At 34.6% G+C, this 22,018-nt stretch overlaps 1 protein-coding gene and 1 pseudogene across 1 annotated transcript; both read left to right on the top strand.

The window, feature by feature from the left end:
• Window positions 1-3,205: 3,205 nt before the first annotated feature.
• Window positions 3,206-3,892, top strand: LOC133105341 (GTP-binding nuclear protein Ran-like; annotated as a pseudogene).
• A 14,433-nt stretch (window positions 3,893-18,325) lies between these two features.
• Window positions 18,326-18,927, top strand: LOC133074822 (ribosomal protein eL22-like). Its single transcript, XM_061168838.1, has 2 exons — window positions 18,326-18,442; window positions 18,508-18,927. The coding sequence occupies exons 1-2, from the start codon at window positions 18,341-18,343 to the stop codon at window positions 18,772-18,774; spliced, it is 369 nt and encodes a 122-aa protein (XP_061024821.1). The 5' UTR covers window positions 18,326-18,340; the 3' UTR covers window positions 18,775-18,927.
• Window positions 18,928-22,018: the final 3,091 nt, after the last annotated feature.

The following is a 22,018-nucleotide window of genomic DNA, read 5'->3' as shown; positions in this document are numbered from 1 at the left end:
GAACACCTGACCAGCATTTACCTCTCTTTTCTATGACTTCATTTTCTTATTTGCAAAAAGTGTAAAATAATAAGATAATACTAAAAGATAAAATGTAGATTATGATAATAATAGTAATAATCTCTTACATGAAGTTTAATTGATATTAAAGTACTTTATAATAATAGCTATCATTTACTGCACACTTTACTACACAATCACTTAGAGTCTTAATTTTACATTCACATTCTTAATTTTATCTAATTCATGTAACAAGCCGATGTAGCATTATAATCTCCATGATACAGATGGAGAAATAGTGGTTCAGAGAGGTTAAGTAACTCATCCTATATCACACAGCTGGAGACAGCAGACCAGGATTCAAACCCCAATCTGTATCACCCAAAGGCCAGGGATGCTAACCATTATGTTACACTGCCTACTTTCAAACTGCCATGTAAATGTAATTTATGTACTCAGTTGTTCATATATAAGCACTATGATGAAGTAGAGCACATGTTATAAATGAAAGTTGCCAATTAACCAAATTGTTTAGATTTTTCCATCTGTACAATGAGTGAGTCGGATCACATTAAATGAGACACTGTATCAAGCACTCTGCACAGCAGAGAGTACAGTATTCAAAAATGCTAGCTAGATTATTGCTAAGTTCCTTTCTATAATTCTGTGACATTTCATTCACATACAATTTTTTCAGAGGGCTAGGGTAACAAAGCATGGGATTTATATCAGAAGATACAAACTTATAAACCAGGCACTTATTTATGGAGGCCCTGAAGGCACTGGTAGTTTTGGGGGACTGTAAGGAACTCATGTTCAGATAAGCCACCACAATTATCCAGGAAACTTGTTACCATTTTGCAGGTGCTGAGAATCTGCTCCCAACTTTTTTAAACAGCCCAGGCTCAGAATTCTTTCTCCAGCTAATTAAAAGCACAGTGTGTTCATGTTTTTCCCAGTGGACTCAATGCTACAGGAAGAGAAATTTCATGTTTTGTTTATCTAGTAGGAAGAGGGTAGTGGAATTGGCCGGGTGTGACCACCCTATTCCAAGAGCACCAAAGTATTTTTTTAAAAAACCAACTTTGAAATTCTCATTTGTTGTAGACTGTTGGCCACCACCACCCTTCTTGTGTAATAAGCTCAGCTTATGAGCTACAACAAAGCAGTTAGAGATAAACAAGCACTGTAGTCCACTCAGAGAGCCAGATAGACCAGAGGACAAGAATCCAGGAGTAAGCCAAGATTTTAGGGCCTGATATGCATCAAAATCTAGGGAATACAGAATGAGTCATGATAAAAGTTAATGCTACCTAGAAAGAATCTGAAAAGACAGGAGTTAAGACATCATACAGGGCTTCTTTCAAACACAAGCCTAGTTAACCCTCACAACCTTGGGGGCATAGGTATGATTAAACTCAGTTTATAGATGGAGAAACTGAGCTTCAGGGAATTCAAGTGACTTGCCAGAGGTTACGAAATTAGTAAGAGATTTAGGGGAAGGGAGATAGATAATTAATCGAAAGTAAACAACTATTATGTGAATTTTTTTAAAAAGATTTAAAGTGATATGAGAGAGTAATTAGAGGTAAGGCTAATATTAGCTAGATGAAGTATATATTAGATATACCATTGAATAACAAATTACCACAAACTTGGCAGTCTAAAAAACCACATATTTATTATCTCAGTTTTTGGGGGCTAGGAGTCTAGGCATGGCTTAGCTGGGTCCTCTTCTTAGGGTCTTCTGAGGCAGCAATCAAGGTGTCAGCAGGACTGTTTTCTCATCTAGGCTTCACTGAAGAAGAATCCACTTCCAGACTCACTCAGGTTGTTGGCAGAATTTATTTTCCTGCAGCTGAAGCACTGAGGTCAAGCTCCTTGATAGCCTTTGGAGGGAAGCTTACCTAAGTTCCTTGCCACATGGACATTCCCAATATGGCTACTTATTTCATCAAGTTAATAAGGAAATTCTCTAGCAAAACAGATTCTTAAATAATGTAGCATAATCATGCAAGTCATAGTCCATTCCTTTTGCCATATCCTATTGGTTAGCAGCAAGTCACAAGTCCATCCATACTCAGAGCAGCGGAATGGACAAAGGCATGAATATCAGCAAGCAGGAATCATGAAGACCATCTTAGAGTCTCAAAGTTTAAAGATTCTATCCAATAATTTTACATAGCCTTAATTTCATAGGTATGTAACTATGCCTACTAGCCTAGGCATAGTTCTACAATATACACATAAAATGGACACATCTATGCAATATAAGAGAAAACAATATTCTGTTATTTGTTGCCCTATATATCCTTTTATTTATGTATTTTTCATTTTTTTGCAGGCTATTTTGAGATGAGGTAGAGCATCCTGAAGGGCATTCTGTTATACCAACGCTACGATCACCTTTTTCTTTTTCTCTTGCAGAATTTTGCTGATTTCACTATTTTAATCAAATCATGAGAGAATACTGGTTCCACAGTTCTGGCCCCTCCTCTAGAATTATGCTGGAAAACAAACTTCTAAATATGAATTTCTAAATCATGTTAGAATTTTTAAATACCAACCAATGTATATAAATTATTGCAGCCTCATAATAATCTGAGCACATATAATGGCTGCTTCATTTTTTTATCTAAATTTAGCATAAATCAAGCTTATGTGGTAATATAACAGCTTCTAAGAGGAAGTGGCAATTCTATAAGTAACTGAAGGCCTCAAGGTCACATACACCTCTGCAACTGAGGGACTCCCTAGTCTAATACCTACTATTCTCTTATTACCCTCAGATAATTTGATAATTAAATTATTTGAATGGTATCCCAAAGAATTACAAATCTCCAAGGAAAGATTTTCATTCCAATAAGTGCATTCTAAAGAATATTGCTTATAAAGATGTTAAAAAATATAAAAATAAAAAAAATAAAGAACATTGCTTAGACAAAAAATAGATTTATAAAGGGAACTTGGAACTTTTAAAATACCGCTGCATTGATTTTCTTCAAATTTCCTGGGTGCAGAAATAATCTTTTACTGGAAGAAAACTGTCACTTTGTTGAGAATTTAAGGGAGAAAGCCTATGATCTGAGATTAGGTTAGCCTTAAGATCTAACCCCAAATTTTCTGCACTTGCTTAGTTTCTTTTTTTGTAATATGTGGATAATCCCCACCATAGGATTTTTCTAAGAATTTATGAGCTCAGTCAGAAGGGCACAGAGATGCTTCTGGAAGTAACATCACGATGGCTGCTCAAGAAGAACCCCAAGTTCAGTTCAAACTTGTATTGGTTGGTGATGGTGGTACTGGAAAAACTACGGATACATTTGTGAAACGTCATCTGACTAGTGAATCTGAGAAGTATATAGCTACCTTGAGTGTTGAGGTCCATCCCCCTGTGTTCCATACCAACAAAGGACCTATTAAGTTCAATGTATGGGATACAGCTGGTCAGAAGAAATTTGGTGGACTGAGAGATGGCTATTATATCCAAGCTCAGTGTGCCATTATAATGTCTGATGTAACATCGAGAGTTACTTACAAGAACGTGCCTAACTAGCATAGAGATCTGGTACGAGTGTGTGAAAACACCCCCATCATGTTGTATGGCAACAAAGTGGATATTAAGGACAGAAAGGTTAAGGCAAAATCAACTGTCTTCCACCGAAAGAATCTTCAGTACTATGACCTTTCTGCCAAAAGTAACTACAACTTTGAAAAGCCCTTCCTCTGGCTTGCTATAAAACTGATCAGAGACCCTAACTTGGAGTTCATCGCCATGCCTGCTCTCACCCCGCCAGAGGTGGTCATGGACCCAGCCTTGGCAGTGCGGTATAAGCATGATCTAGAGGCTGCTGAGACAACTGCTCTCCCAGATGAAGATGATGACATGTGAGAAAGTGAAGCTGGAGCCCAGAGTCAGAAGTCTAGTCTTATAGGCAACCATCCTGTGATGTCAGTGGTGCAGCGTGTTTGCCACTTTATTATATAGCTAAGCAGAACGTGTGCTTAATCTTTGGGATGCTAAAGGAGATGAATGGGCTTCGGAGTGAATGTGGCAGTTTAAAAAAAAACATTTTTTGGACCTGCATATTTAGCTGTTTTGCAACACAGTTGTTTCCTCCTTGAGTTTCAAATATAAGACTGTTACAGTCACATCATTATATTCAGTGGTAGAATCTTGTTTTTTACTGTCATTCCCATACCTTTTCATTTAGAATCAGAATAAAGTTGTATTTCAAATAAAAAAAAGAATTTATGAGATTTTCATGAGGATTAAATAAATATAAATGTAACAAATATAACAAATAAATGTAATAAAAATAATCAACAAATATAATATCAAATATAAAGTATATAAGATTGTGACTGGTACCACCTAAAATTTTTAAAATCTGTAATTATAGTTCTTCACAGCTTGAAGCTGGATAGGACTAGACAGAAAGCCCTGCAGATGGGGTTTTGTCTATTTAACTGGTTGTTATCTTCAACTCTAACTGGCAATTTCTCTGACTCTCTCCTACCTGGCCTAGCTACACCCATGACTTGATTCCTTCTTCTCCTGCCTTTCATGATTTCTGATAACCCTTTCCACCACTGCTCACCCTTCTCTCTATTCCCACTCCCAACACACCCAAGGAAAGCTTTTCTCATCTGGCCTCAGCCATGCTCACTTGGAAAGCCCTCTGCTGCCCCCCATCAGTAATTGTGAGGGAATGCCCACAACCTCCAGATAAATTCTCTCCCTCCCAATAAACCATGAATATTTGGTTTGCATTGAGTTCCAGTAAAAGGAAAGTTAATGTGAATTTCACAGTAGCAAAAATATAGAAAACCTATTGTGTTTTATGAATTTTTATGGGTAGACAGTGCCATTTTATCCTGAAATAGGTTTTTAAGGTAGTAGCAGAGAGTGGAAGAGAGACTCCTAATTCAAGCAAACCCTTTAATTACAAAGAAGTCAGGGCCTTTTGATGAATTCCAAGAACGTATTTTAGAATGGCCTTGGATCTATTTGAGCTGCTATAACAAAATATAAAATACCATAGCCTAGGTGGCCTAAACAACAGACATTTCTCATAGCTCTGAGAAACTGGGAAGAAGATCAGGGTGGCAGCAGTTTTGGTGTCTAATGGGAGCCCACTTCTTGGTTCACAGACAACCATCTTCTCACTATGTCCTCACATGGTTGATGGGGGTCTCTTTTATAAGGGCACAAATTCCATTCATGAGGGCTCTATCCTCATGACCTAATCACCTCCCCAAAGCCTCACTTCCAAGTACCATCACACTAGGGATTAGGTTTCAACAAATGTATTTGGGGGGACAAAAACATTAAGTCTATAGCACCTTTTGACTAAGTGAAATAATGATAAATTGGTATTATGTAAAGCCTGTTGAATTTGTAGCTCAGTCCTTCCCTCCAAAAAAGAGACAAAAGAGAGAATGAGAGAAAATCATGCAGAACAGTGATTAAGAAGTTTGAAATCAAACAGATCTGGTGTTGATCTTCCTGAAAACCAGCAACTTAGGACAAGTTACTTAAACTCTCTATACTGGATTTTCCTCTAGTAAATGGAAATAATAACAATACCTACTTCATAGCATTATTGCAAGTATTAAATGTGATAATATATTGCATGGCCTTCATCATAGTGCCAGGACATAGCTCTACTATTATTTTAAATGATCTTCAGGAATTTTTATCTGGCTTTTATGGAATCTGATGGGTGGGTAGAAACCACAGAAATTTATGGTTATATTGAGTAAGGCCTATCAGACACTGCTCTACCTAGAAGCTACAGTATCTGAACAAAGAGCAAATAATTCTGAAATGTTTTGAGATATTACCTTATAATACTCTATTTGGGTTTTAAACTTATTATTCATTTAAAACACTTGCCAAGGTAATGAAATGCCCTTAGTATAACAAACAGCATGATCTTTTTATTGTGATCGTATCAGAATTTCTGGCTCCTTTATGAAGAAAGTGAACCAATTTTGAGACGGATGTTTTGTGTGAGCGTTTATTATGTTTACAAACATCTTCGTTATAAAGCAACAAAGCCAGGAAACCTCTCTGAATAAGCAAGATAGCGGGGTTTATAGAGCTAATGTAGCGATTAGAGCCACACTAACAGAATTGGGAGAGGAACTGGTTACAGTTAATGCGCATCAAGTGAGTTTTCCATCAAACTTCTGTCTCTTTATGCCAGATTAACTCACCTTTTTACCATTTCTATGCCAGGTGATTTTTTAAAAATATTCAAATGGATATCATCCAGTACATACCTCAGGATATTTGCAGGACTGCTTTTTTCCCCTTTATCCTTGTTCCCAGATTCCATACTCTTGGCTCCTCACTGGAATCCCAGTCACTGGGCTCCTCTGTATTTCCTTTTCCTGACTTTCACTCAACATTTGGTCTTTAACTTTTCTACCTGGTTGTAAATTTCATTTACAACCCAGGGTCTCGGGCCCTGTAATTCTTACTTTCACTCAAAGCCAGACTGACTCAGCCCTCCTCTTCCTTCAGAGGAGCACAGATAACAATAAACTCAAGATGACATTATTAAATATCGTGTGATAGACAAGGACAGAAAGAATGTTGCAAATAATTCCTATGCAGTCATTACCCTTGTACCAGTAACTTTTAAAATTTACAGCAAAGTACACAGTGTTACGGGGAACATGCCCAAGTTTAAGATGAATCCCCTGTCCTAGAGGAGTTCACTGTCTTATTTGGGAGATTTGATATAAGCATAGAGAAGTTGAAAAAAAAATCCATACAGTATTTAACTAAGATTTCAAGACAACTGAAAATTTCTGCTTCTGGCCAGATGTACACACCAGCCTGAAATAACAAAAATGACAAAATATTTTTTAAATTGTTTTCATGACATGGGATATCAGGCAATAAAGGACAGTGATCATTGAAAGGCAGAAAACAAGTAAGGTGGTATCTATAGTTGCTCTAGTTTACTTCCTTAAGGAAGTTTCAAATCATGGTACAGGTAGAGGGAATCTAAGCAGAGCAGAGTGTACCTTGTAACTTGAGGAGATAGAGGTAAAAGTCTGTGAAGAAGGTTCTTAGGACAGTGCACTGAAGAGAAGAAGGATATACAGAGAAAGAATTCCTAAGCTTGCAAAGGGACCCCTCAGTGTTCAGCTGAGTAATAATCAGCAAGTGTATGTGAGGAAAATTCCTGAAGCTGAGCAGAGTCACACAAAAGGATTAGAGGTGATAATGCCCAACACTCACGCAAGGCCAGTTATAGTGTCTGTTCCCACCAGCCAAAATGAAAACCCTCATGATTCACTGAGTTTTGGGTGGACTACAAAGAGGGGTCTTGTATTATTAGTGGAGTAATTCTCCTTAGACTGAGCACTGCTACAGTTACACCTAACAAATCGTAAGTAAATGCAAGAGCTGAAGAAACCAAACCCTTCTAAATAACTTAAATGTATTCCAGAACAAAATACAAGAATATTTATAGTAATAAAAAAGTATTTTTTCTAAATTAAAAAAAAAAATTTATTTCTATAAACACCAAACAACATAGTATTTACAACAGATGGAATCCAGTAACAAATTACCAGACCAAAAAAACAAGAAGGAAAATAAATTCTTAAATGTAATAAATCAAAAATGACTCAAAATTGATGCATATGTTGAAATTAGAAAACAAGGACATTAAAACAGTTATTACAGCTATATATCATACATTCAGAGATTTAAGTAGAGAGGAGAAAGAGAGAAAGAAAGAGATCCAAATCAAACCTTTAAAGGTGAAAATGTAACATGTGAAATGAAAATAGACTGGATAAGATTAAGAACAGGTTAGACATTGAAGGAAAAAAGATTAATGAAATTAAATATGTAGCAATAAAACTACCCAAAATGAACTAAAGAGAAGCTTTTTCAATGAACAATGCCTCCAAGAAGTGTAGGACAAAATCAAGCAGCCCTAATATATGTATAATTGGAGTCTCTGGGTTTGGGGGATGATGGAGGTGGTGGAAAAAAATACTTGAAAAAAATAATGGCTACAATTCTTTAAAATTTGCTGAAAACTATAAACCCATAGAGCCAAGAATTTTAGAAACCCCAAGCACAAGAAACTGAAGAAAATATGCCAAGGTATGTCATAATTAAACTGCTCAAAATCAGTGATAAAGAAAAAATATTAGTCAGAGGGAAAAAAAGTTGTATTACATCCAAAGAGACAAAAAATAAGAATGACAGCTGATTTCTTGTCTGGAAAAAATGCAAGCAAAAACTCAGTGAAACAATATCTGTCAATCTAAAACTCTATACCTAGTGAAAATTTCTTTCAAAAGAAGATGAAATAAAGACTTATGCAGAAAACTGAAAGAATTCGTCACCAGCAGATCATTACTACAATAAATGTTTTTTAAAAAAGTCCTTCAGGCAGAAAGAAAATGATACCAAATGGAAATAAAGATCTACACAAGGAATAAAGAGCACTAAAAATGGCAATAAAATGGGAAAATATATTATTCTTATTATTTTAAATATATTTTAAAAGACAATTAATTGTTTAAACAAAAATAATAGTAAGATTAAACATGGCTGGGGTTTCCCTGGTGGTGCAGTGGTTAAGAATCTGCCTGCCAATGCAGGGGACATGGGTTCAAGCCCTGGTCCGGGAAGATCCCACATGCCACGGAGCAACTAAGCCCATGAGCCACAACTACTGAGCGTGTGAGCCACAACTACTGAGCCCGAGTGCCACAACAAGAGAAACCACCGTAATGAGATACCCACGCACCACAACGAAGAGTAGCCCCCACTCAACGCAACTAGAGAAATCCCGTGCACAGCAACGAAGACCAAACACAGCCAAAAATAAAATAAATTAAATAAATAAATTTAAAAAAAAAGAATAAACATGGTTTATAACACTTGTAAAATTGGACAGGGAGAAAAACCACAAAAGTTGGACAGGGAGAAAAAGATGTATACCATTGAAAAGTTCATAAAATGTTCATGAAGTGGTATGACTTTACCTGAAGTTAGAATGTGATAAGTTAAAGATATATAATATAAAACCTAGCAAATACTATAATAAAGAGCTCTATCTAGTTAAGTCAACAATATAGGTAAAACAGAGTCATAAAAATATTAAGTTAATCCAACAAAAAGATGATAATGGGGGAAATAAGGTATAAAAAATGGATGAGACAAACAGAAAGCAAATAGCAAGATGATCAATTTAAACCAAAATATATCAATTACAGATAGATTTTTTTAAAGACACAACTATATACTGCTACAAGAAACATGCACTAAGTATAAAGAAACAAATAGGTTAAAAGTAAAAATATGAACAAACATATACCATATTAACATTAATCAAAAGAAAGTTGGAGTGTTGGCATTAATATCAAAGTATATTTAAAAGCAAAAATTACTAGTAGGGATAAAGAAGACCATTTCATAATTATAAGTGAGTATTAATCAACAGGTATAACATTCCTAAATATTTATGCACCTAAAAACAGAGCTTCAAAATATATGAAGCAAAAACTGATTGAACTTCCAGGATAAACAGAAAATCCCACAATTACAGTTGGATATTTCAACCCCTCTTCCAATAATTTATAGAACAAATAGACACAAAATAAGTGAAGATTTAAAAGATCTGAATAACACCATTAGCCAACTTGACCTAACTAATTAACATTTACTGAATAATTCACCAAACAACTGTAGGATACACATTCAAGTGCACACTGAACTTTTACCTATATAGACGATATTCTGGGCCACAAAGTAAGTCTCAATAACTGGAATAGGATCCAAGTCATAAAAAGTATGTTGTTTTAATCACAATGTAATTAAATTAGAAATCAATAATAGATTGATAAAGATAAATAAAGAGCTTGAGAAAATCCCAAGCTATTTGGAAACTAAAAAACACATTTCTGAATATCCTATGGATCAAAACAGAAATCAAAGAGGATATTAGAAAGTATTTTAAACTGGATCAAAATGAAAACACAACATATCAACATCTCAAAATTTGTGGTACATTGATTAGTAGGAAATCCATGGCACTAAAAACACCTATTTTAGAAAAGATGGAATGGAGTCAAATCAATGACTTAAAGTTCCACCTTAAGCATCGAGAAAAACAAGAACTCTAATTAATTAAACTCAAAGTAACTAGAAAGAAAGCAATAATAAATATCAAAGTAAAAATTAATGAAATAGAAAAAAAGGGAAAAAATAGAAGAATGAAATTGAACCAAAAACTGGTTCTTCGAGATTAAATTGGTAAACCTCTAGTCAAACAAACTGAGGCAAAAATGACAAATTAACAGCATCGAATGAAAGAAGTAACAACACTATAGATTCTACAGATACTAAAGAACAATAAGGAAATATGAAAAACTTTATGCCTTGAAACACACAAACTACTAAATCTCACACAAGAAGAAACAGATATCCTGAGTATTCCTATACTTATTAAAGAAACCAAATTTGTAGCTAATACCTTTCAACAAAATAAACTCCAAGCCCAGATGACTTCAATGGTTATTTCTACCAAATTTTTAAGGAAGAAATAATATCAATTCTATAAACACCCTTCCATAAAATTGAAGAAGAGGGAATCCATTCCACCTCATTCTATGAGGCCACTGTTAGTCTGATACCAAAACATAACAAAGTCATTACAAGAAAAGAAAACTAATGACCAATATCCCTCATGAATATTAGTGCAAATATTCTATAATAAATAAAAATTTAACTAATAACGTACAACAATATACAGAAAGGATAATATATCATTACCAAATGGGATTTATCCCAGGGATGAAACGTTAGTTTGACAATCAAAATATGAATCAATATAAACTTTTTTTAAAAATCAATATAATTCATTATTTTAACAAAAAAATACATGATTATCTTAATAAATGAAGAAAAAGCATTTCCTAAAATCCAACACCCATTCCTGACTTAAAAAAAAAACTCTCAGCCAAATTGCAATAGAAGGCGACTTCCTGAATCCAAATAAAGGGCATCTATCAAAAACTTAGAGCTAATATACTTAATAGGGATAAATAGACTCTTTCCAAACATCAGGAAAAATACAAGAATGACCACTTTCAGCACTTCTATTATACATTGTACTTAAGGTTCTATTTACTATCATAAGGCAAGAAAAAGAAACAAAATGAATGCAGATTGGAAAGGAAGAAGTAAAACCCAGTACCTGTGAATGTGATCTTATTTGGAAATAGGGCCTTTGCAGATGTAATCAAGCTAGGATGAGGTCAAACTGGACTAGAGCAGGCCCTCATTCAGTGACTGTGACCCTTAAAATGAGAGGGAAATCAGGACACAGACACACAGGTAAGAAGGACATGTGAAATGGAGACAGAAATCAGAGTAATGCACCTCCAAGCTAAGGCACACCAGAGATGGCCAGCAAATGCCACCTGTGTGTAGCATGATTTCTGTAGTTACTCAAGGGCAAATCTGAAATTCAAAGAGCAGAAAATCAATAGAGATTTACTGATACTCACTATATGCCAGGCACTTTACACACTATATCATTTAATTTTCTTAATGATCCAATGAAGGGATATAATCATCTCTGTTTTACAGACAAGGAAACTAAACCTCAAAGGAATTAAGTAATTTACATGAATGAGGAAAAGAATTTGGACTCAAACACAAGTCTGTCAGGCTCTAGACTATTCTGTTTCTAATCAACAAAACACTATATTGAATTCTTCTGATTCCTGTGCACCCATTTAAATATACCTGTACATTTTGAGAGGATGGGAGAAGTGGAGGAGGATAAACTGCTCATTAAATAAATGCTCATTGATTCCCATCATTCATTTATGACAGAAGTTTGATCAGACAACTGTTTATAAAGCCCAGGCAAAGTGCCCTGTACCAAGCTCTCATAGCAATATATATTTATTATAAAGCTAAAGACATAGAATTTTTGAGTTATGAGGAACTACATGCGTCTTTAGTACAATGACTTATTTTATACCTAAGGGGTAGAAAGTCCCCAGACAGATGAAATTACCTGCCCAAACTCAACAGAGACAGCTCAAGTCTCTTGACTCCTGCTCTACACTGAATTCATTAATGGACATTTGGCAGAACTCTGGAAAAGAAGGAGTCCAAAGGGATGTGAAACATTTTCATCACTCTTCAACGCCCACATATGTGAAAGGAAAATAAACAAATAAGAAAAATATTACATGATAGAAAATTAAGAATAAAAAACCTTAAGAAGGATAAAATATTATAATTTACTTGTTTCCAGGAGGATGCATCAAGTCTTCTGTAGTCCTGTTTTGTATCCATCTTTTCATTCAACAAAATAAATAGACATGATATATGCAAAGCAGAGATTCTCAATATATCCATTCAACAGACATAGTTATGTTATATATATTGTTTTTCCACTGATAACTCTATTAACAACCACCTCAAAATGGATTAAAGACTTAAACATAAGACTTGAAACCATAAAACAAACATAAGACTTGAAACCATAAAACTCCTGAAAGAAAACATAGGGAAAAAGCTTCTTGACATCAGCCTTGGCAATGAATTCTTGGATATAACATCAAAAGCACAAGCAACAAAAGCAAAAATAGACAAGGGGGATTACACCAAAGTGAAAAGCTTCTGAACAGCAAATGAAACAATCAACAAATTAATAGGTAACCAACGGAATGGAAGAAAATATTCGCAAGTCATGTGTCTAATAAAGGATTATTATCCAAAATTTGCAAGGAACTCTTACAACTCAATAGCAAAAAAATTAATTAATTAAACAAATCTAAAAAAGGGCAAAGGAGCTGAACAGACATGTCTCCAAAGAAGACATACAGATGGCCAACAGGTATATGAAAAGGTGCTCATCATCACTCATTATCACTAATCACAGGGAAATGCAAGTCAAACCCATAATGAGGTACCACCTCACAATTGTTAAGATGGGTATTGTCAACAAAACAAAACAAAACAAAAGATAAGTGTTGGTGAAAATATGAAGAAAAAGGGACTCTCATATACTGTTGGTGAGAATGTAAATTGGTGCAGTCACTACAGAAAATAGTATGGAGTTTCCTCAAAAAAATTAAAAAGAGAACTACCATATGATCCAGAGATCTCATTTCTAGGTATATATTCAAAGGAATTGAAATCAAGATCTTGAAGAGATATCTGCATTCCCATGTTAGTTTGCAGCATCATTCAGAATAGCCAAGACATGGAGGCAAAGCGAATGTCCATTGACAGATAAATGGACACAGAAAATGTGCATACACACAAAAAAGAAGGCTAACAATACAAGAAATCATGCTCTTTGCAACAGCACAGATGAACCTGGAGGACTTTACGCTAAGTGAAATAAGCCAGACACAGAAGGACAAACACTACATGATCCCACTTATCTGAGGGATCTAAAATAGCCACACTCATAGAAGCAGAGAATAGAACGGTGGTTGCCAGGGCTAGGGGGAGGGGCAAGCCAGGAGGTCAAAGGTTACAAAGTTTTAGTTATGCAAGATGAATGTCTTAGAGATCTACTACACAGACTATAGTTAAAAGTGCCCATAGTTAACAATACTGTATTGCATACTTAAAATTTTGAAGAGTGTAGAACTTTTGTCAAGTGTTCTTACAAAAATAATAATAATAATAAATAAAGATGGGGGAGGAAACTTTTGAAGGTGATGGGTATGTTTATGGCATAGATTGTGGTGATGGTTTCACAGGTATAGTCTCATCTCCAAACTCATTATGTAAAGCTTTCTGAAAGGTAATTATACATCAGTAAAGTGTTTTTTAAAAATAACAAGTATAAAGTAGTATGCTAAATAGTAACAGTAATAATAATGAATCTTTTGTGTTATTCTTTCTCCTGCCTCAGCAAAGTATTTTTGTTCTAAAAAAGAAAAAAATACAGAAAAAAATTTTCTCTTACTACAAAAATAGGCTTTGTGTAATGAAAAGACCATTTGGCTGAGGCCAGAATACCCAGGTTGTAGACTGGGCTGAGTCAATACCTCTTCTGCTTTGGAAAAATCCCTAAAACTGCTCTGCATCTCTTTCCTGAGGAATTAACATGGTATTGTATGTCAATTATACTTCAAAAACAAACAAACAAACTCATAGAGAAAGATCAGATTTGTACCTACCAGAAGCAGCGGGGTGGGGGAAGGGGAATTGGATAAAGGCAATTAAAAGGTACAAACTTATGGCTCTAAAGTAAATAAGTACTAGGGATATAATATACAACATGATAAATATAATTAACACTGCTGTATGCTATATCTGAAAATTGTTAAGAGGGTAAATCCTAAGAGTTCTCATCATGGGAAAAAAAAATTTTTTTCTATTCCTTTAATTTTGTATCTATATGAGATGATGGATATTGACTAAACTTGCGGTAATCATTTCATGATGTATATAAGTCAAATCATTATGCTGTACACCTTAAACTTACAGAGTGCTCTATGATAATTATATCTCAATAAAAATGAAAGAAAAAAATTATCGTGGTTAATCCATAGATTAATGGATATCTATGGTGTCTTCTGGCTGTAAAATTCTAGTATTTTATAAAATACTATAAGATTCCCTCTGGCAAAAAAAGCAGCTAACATTATGTTGCAATAGTTCATTAATTATACATACACACACACACACAAACACACACACCATGGGAATATACTGGCATTTTTCTTTGAGCAATAGCAGAGAAATAACCCAGTATCCCAGGCCCAGGGATGGAGGTAGAGGTGCTATTTGAGATGAAGACAATTGTTTCTTAACAGGAATTTCAGCTCCCACACACCACCTGACCACCTGAGTATGTCCCCCTGCCCACTGATGACAATAACCAGAGGGAAAGAAGTTAACCCCTTCCCAAGATCCATCAATATCTCTTCAATTACTAATACTAGAAGTGTTCAGATTGCTAACAGAGAAGGGGCAGTGCCCACCACCACCCCCAGTTCTGCAAAAAGGAATTAAGCAGAGCCATATAAAGGCACCCAAAGCAAGGACTGGACTCATGATGTCATCTCTTCTAGAAGCCCTGTCTCTAATTCCCTTTTTTGGTTTCACATCAATTGCTGACCTCGATAAGACTGTAGCCATGAAAGAAATGGAGTATCTGCAAAGTTCCACACAGGCAGCCTAGCAGCTGAGCCCTTACCTGCAGCTGACATTCACAGCCCCACTGCCATCACAAGTATCTTTGGGTTAAAATTAACAAACTCCTGTTATCTAAAAGGATCTCACATTCTGTGAGATTTTCCTCCCAAATCTATGTGGATAGGGCTGCCAGGGTGCATACAAAGAAAACCACTGTACCTAACTGGCACAACACAAAGATGAATGTGGATAAAAGCTCGCTGGAAAAGGACAGGATTCTAATAATCTCCTATTATTTGGGGATGCCTTGCCAGCTGGCAGAGCCAAATCTGGGCACGTTCTCAGCCAGTTCTCATCTTTGGGATGCAGTGAGGTGAAAACAAAGGGATCAAACCGGATTTCAGATTCATTCAAATGAGCAGTTCAAGTTCAGCGTTCCCAGACCTGCTGTGGGCCCCCTTCGTTTCACAGACCCAGGTCTAGTCCCTGCAAATGTAAAGGGAAGCTGGGCCAAGGTGAGAGACTGACGTACTGTCAGAGATAAAATATTCAAAATCAGAGCAGAAATGTCTGAAGATTTAACGTACAAAAAAATTCTACATATACGAAAAATTTTATACAAAAGAGATTTATTGGAACATTAAAAAATCCCAAAATTAGAAATATTAATGTCCCAAAGCGATGGGTAATTAACTATGTGATATCCATCTCACAGAATATTATGAAGCCCTTGAAAATACTTACATTGAGTTTATAATAATACAGAAAATTCATGGATAAAAAAGAGATTCGGAATTGTAAATATACAACTTTATGCCAAGCAAATGAAAGAAGAAATATACTGAAAAGTTAAAAACAAAATCTAGAAAGAAAAAATACCAAAACGCTAGAATTAACAGTGTTTTTCTTTGGTTGGTAGAACTCTGAGTGACTTTTTTCTTTGTTTCATTTTCTTTTATTTTCTGTTTAATAAAATATCTGTTGTCTCAATAATGGGAAAGAAATAAAAAGACTAAATGAAGTTTTCAACCAAGTTCTAAGCTAAAAACTAATTAAGCTTTACATTTTTGTATGTATTTTGAACAGGCCTACAAATTACCAACATGCCTGACTGGGATGATTTCTAAGGCTACAGCTCCTCCCTCAGCCACCTCCACCATATCCCCAACAATTCTGGAGAAGTTTAAGAAGTTCAGGTTGCTCTTCAAAGTACCAAGAGAATATTCAGTTACCTGGGGATACTTTGACCCTGCTGCTATGCCTTGGATTATAGACTGTGAGCGCTATAGAAATAGCCCTCTCTGGTGAGGTGTGCTTTTTGATCAGACTGCTTTTAAGATCAGCCAATGGCTGGGCTGCAAGCATAGATAACCACAGCATAATTGAAGGGAAAGAGTAGCAAGCTGTGTGAATCCAGATGTACCTGCCTGCAGCTCATGTGGCTGACTTAATGAGCCACTACCAATGCAAATGACTGAACCTCTCAGTTGCTTTTAATTTTGCACTATTGTATTATAGTGACCAGCCAATAAGTTCCTGGTACTTAAACCAGATCTAATCTGGTAACTGAGCTAGCTAATAAAGAGTCTGTTTGAATTCACATGGTGACTCTACAGTTAAAAATATCCTGCAGGGTAAGAAAGAGTCATCTCATCTAGTGTTTCTTACTCTTTTTAGCTGGGTGGACTGTGATCTGTGGTTACATTCAGGGTATGAGTCGGCTTATTATAGTTGCAAATAAAAGAAATCGATTTCAGTAAAATAGGTGAATTTATTATAAGGTTATAAAGATGTTTCATGGAAACAAGAGAAGCAGTCAGGTCTCAGGAACAAACTGGAAGCATAAACTAGAATCTATAGGAAACCTAGAAAGTCTTCCTCCTCACTTAGCTCTGCATCTCTCTGTACTACTGCCCCATTTATTATTTTTTTTAATCTCTGCTTTTCCCATTTACTAGCTATAAACCGGGTATCAACAGCCTTATTTACAGGTCCAGCCACCCAGAGAAAGACTCTCTCTCTCTCTCTGTCTCTGTCCCTGTCCCTATCTCTATCTCTATCTATATCTCTAATCATCTTCTCTCCCCCAAATGTCTACAGATGGGACTCTGACTGACTGAACTTGGGTCTGGCGCCTACTCAAGACCATTCACCCGTTGCCAAGGGACGTACAGTCACTTTGCAGAAACAAGGCTTCTGAGAGCCCTGCCCCTATAACCGGGTAGACAGCAAGAGGTAGAGAGTGGCAGGAACAAAAGAAGAAAAAGTGTCCACCAAATACGTCATTCATGTTTCCTCATTAGTATTTCAACACAAGTCTGTGTTCAAAAGGCTAAAAATCAAGTTTGATAATATATTAATAACAGCAAGAACATGAAGAATATTGTTTCTATGAAGCTGTCTGGATGAATTTTCTAGAGGCCACAAAAAGATGACAGGAGAGAAAGTGGCAGAAGAAATATCAGTGAGTTACATCTATGTAACTGTAGGTCTAAGACTAAAACAACTGTGGAGTTTTGCTGACAGAAAAGGATATTACAGCTCTTAATAGTATATAAGCAAAATGTTAAGAAGGAAGGTGAAATAAAGATGGCAGGTAATGTAAGGATGCTGACTTACTTTTAACAGTTGGAGGTCAAAAATAGTTAAATCAGAAAAATCAATAATAGAAGAAGATTATCTGATAAAACCAAAAGTAAATATTAAGAAATATCATATAGTTAAAATTAGGAGGTGGAGAAGAGGCAGGAAAGTAGAAAATCATACTAATTTTATAATTAATCACATTAGAAAATTATTAAATATTGTCTATAGAAAGAATTAAGACTATCATATAAAATTATAGCTTTATGGGAGATAACCACAAAAAAATATAGACTTTTCTAATTACCAGAAGGAGCACAAACACAAAGTGGAAAAAGCAGAGCAAGCCATGAAATATTTTTAAAAGCTATAAAAATATAAAATGTAAAATAAAATATGACAAACTAAGATGAAACATATTTGTTATTTCAGTAAGAATAAAAAAAATTGTATTCATTTATTGAAAGAAAAATTTTTCCATATTTGATCACAAAGCAAAACCAAATATACACTGTAAACGTAAATCAAACCTGAAACATTAATTTAGAAAATTTTTAAATGAATTGATACTCTCGGATCGCGCAGCCGGCGTGCAAGATGGCGCTGAAGAAAGACAGGAAGCCTAAGAAGTCAACCTGGAAGTTTAGTTTGGACCTTACTCATCCAGTAGAAGATGGAATTTTTGATTCTGGAAATTTTGGTACCTTCCCTAGTGAATATCTAGGGTTTTCTTCCCTAGTGTGGCATTTTTTGTTTTAAAATAGGAACAGTTTCTACGGGAGAAGGTTAAAGTGAATGGAAAAACTGGAAATCTTGGGAATGTCGTTCACATTGAACGCTTCAAGAATAAAATCACAGTTGTTTCTGAGAAACAGTTCTCTAAAAGGTATTTGAAATACCTTACCAAGAAATACCTTAAAAAGAACAATCTTCGTGATTGGCTTCGTGTGGTTGCATCTGACAAGGAGACTTATGAACTTCGTTACTTCCAGATTAGTCAAGATGAAGATGGATCCGAGTCTGAGGACTAGATGAAGGCATCCCTTTCAGGGCTTTGCTTGCTAATAAAACAAATGAAGTATACAAGAGAAACATCTTGAAAGGGACCTTTAGTTTATCAGTGAATAAAAAACATTACTCTGTTAAGCATTCATCTCTTTGATTTAAGTGTATGCTGTTTATAGTGCTGGCTTTCCTTTAATACTTTTTTAAAAAAATTTTTATTGGGGTGTGGTTGATTTGCAATGTTGTGTTAGTTTCGGGTGTACAGCAAAGTGAATCAGTTACACACATGCACTCCTTTTTTTTTTAAGATTCTTTTCCCATATAGGCCATTACGGAGTATTGAGTAGAGTTCCCTGTGCTATACAGCAGGTTCTTATTAGTTATCTGTTTTATGTATAGTAGTATGTACATGTCAGTCCCAATCTCCCAATTTATCCCCCCCGCCCTTATCCCCTGGTGACCATAAGTTTGTTTTCTACATCTGTTACTCTACTTCCGTTTTGTAAATAAGTTCATTTGTACTCCCCTGTTTTTGTTTTTTTTTTAATACTTTCTGTAAGCAGTATTTAAATAGCCTGTAGCTAGTGGAATTTCTTCCAGGATTTCTGAAGTGTACTGCTTTTACAAATGTCCTCGAGTTAAAGTATATAGTGAAAAAATGAAGCACAATTTTGGGTATAACTTTAAATAATAAAATATTTAAATTCTCTTGACAGTCTCAAAAAAAAAAAAAAAAGAATTGATAAATTACTTTCTTACTATAAAAACAAGCCAGAAACTATGATCTAAGTATCACACTGATTGAATAAATGGCAAAAAACATAACATATGATGAAAAAAGAAGAAAGTTTTAAAATAGTAAAGGTTACAATGCTCAATAAAACTATAATAGTAGAAATATCTATATATTATAAAAGACAGTATCAATATTCACAAAAACTAGTGAATATTCAAGGAAGAAATAGCAACATGTTAAAAGCAGAAAATGAAGATACAGAGACTATGCTTTCTTTCAAGTATCCATGAAAAATTCACGAAGCTATTAGGCCACAAAAAAATTCAATGAATTCTAGAAAGCAGAAATAGTCCAAATTCTCTGGTCATAATACAATAAAATTAGAAATAATAATAAAAACAGAAAGTTCATACAATCTGAAAATGAAAAAAAAAACGCACTCTCTTTGAACAACATGTCAAAGAGAAAATTAAAACTGCACTTGCAGTATATCTTTATAGATTGCTATAAGAATATACCATACTAATATCTATAAGTTGTATCTCAGTCTTAGAGAAATATTTATAGGCTTATATATACATATATAGCAATTTCCTATAAGTAAATGAAATATATATATTGAATTACTGTAAATAAATTAAAACATACAGGCATATATATACATCTAACTCAAGAAATGAAACAAACTGAACAAAAAATAATAAATCTAAGGAGAGCAAAAGAAAAAAATTAATAAGGAAAACACTGCATTCAATGGATTAGTAAAATAGTAGTAATACTAAAAAATCTAGAACTAATTTTTTTGAGAAAAACAATAAAACTGATAAAATAAAACATAATTGAGTGGCTAAAAAAAAAGAAAACTCAAGTGAACAGCAAAATAAGAAATAAAGATCAGGAGACATTCCACTTCTCACTGAAAACAAGTAGGACACATGGATAAATTTTTTTTTTAATCTGTTTGACATCATTGAAGAGGTACCAAGACAAGATTCCTGACAGAAGGAAAAATCATTTAGGTGAGCCTTAAATTCTATGCTGTTTTTTACCCTCAAGGCACTTATCAATTCATAAGTGACACAAATGGACAGGGTGAAAAACCACAGAGGGACCAGTAGCTAAGAAGAGAAGAAGTTGGGCAAAGTTTGTTTTGTTTCATTTGAGGTTTCCTTTTATTTAAACTCAATATACAGGGAAAGAAATGACTTTAGTTAATACCTAAAATACTCTGTAATTAAAGTTATCAGAGACTGCAAAACAACTATGAGTAGGTACAAAAATGAATATAAATTAACATTTAATTTCACAGTTTACAATGAATTAATTCACTAATCTTAATTTTTCATTAATTTCACTAATTTCAGTATTTGCTTGTGCCTGTTTTTACTCATTTTAGAACAAAGATTTGGTATTTTCTTGGACTATTGAGAAAACAGTTGGAGTTCAGAGCTATTAATGCAGTCTGGACTTGAAGGACCAAGCTCTGAGAAGGTAAACACAGAGAAGTAAGCTCAACAATCAGACCCATTCTTCCCCACCAATAGCTAAGCTTCAGAAATTGAGAGGCAAAGAAGTCCAAGAGAAAGCAATGCTAAGAAGATGAGAATTCAGGCAGTGTTACGCATCTCATAGGGCTGGAAAGATAAAAATTGGAGTCCAATAACAGCAGCACAACACATACAAAATGAAATTTATAACAAATGCCATTAAAATGTTTTGGCCTTAAAAGATAGCAAGTATATAGGTATCAATTTCACAAGAGATATACAGAAACTCTGCATAGAAAACAACAAAATATCAAAAGAAATTAAAGAAGACCTAATTAAATGGATAATGTTCATGAATTGAGAGACTCAATGTCATAACCATGACAATTCTCACCATGTTTATTTACAGTTTCAACGTGATCCCTAAAACATCTCAATAGGTTTCTTACTTTCACTGTGTGTAGAATCTGACAAGCTGATTTAAAAATGAATATGGAAAAGGGCCAAAAATAGCCAAGACAATCTTAAAGAAAAACAATAAAACTGGAAGATTTATACTACCAAAAATCAATAATTATTATAAAGCTCTAATAAGTAAGACAGAGTGTCTTAGTGTAATTATAGACAAAGTAGTGGAACAGAAATAGGATCCAGGAGTAGACCCTCAAATATATGATCAAACACATAATTAATGACAAAAGGTAACACCTTTAGTGTGATGGAAAAATAAAAATCTCTTTAATAATGAAGCCAGGTATACTGGATAGCCATATAAAAAAAAAATATCCTTCCCTACCTTACACTATACACCCCAAAAAAAGATCAATCCTAGATGAATTGCAGACCTAAATGTGAAAGGTATAATTTTAAAGCTTCTAGAAGACAATGCATATCAAAAGATTATTATAACTCATTATAACTCTTATGGCAGGCCACAGAATGTGTAAAGGTATTTGCTGTACATACATATTGCAAAGGACTACTGTGCAGAATTATAAAGGATTCCTACAAATCAATAAAAGAAAAAAAAATAGAAAATGGATTTTA

The sequence above is a fragment of the Eubalaena glacialis genome, chromosome 14 (genome assembly GCF_028564815.1).
Source record: "Eubalaena glacialis isolate mEubGla1 chromosome 14, mEubGla1.1.hap2.+ XY, whole genome shotgun sequence".
In the NCBI taxonomy this organism is placed as follows: domain Eukaryota; kingdom Metazoa; phylum Chordata; class Mammalia; order Artiodactyla; family Balaenidae; genus Eubalaena; species Eubalaena glacialis.
Note: the sequence above shows the minus strand (reverse complement) of the source record. Positions and strands in the feature narration are given on the sequence as shown.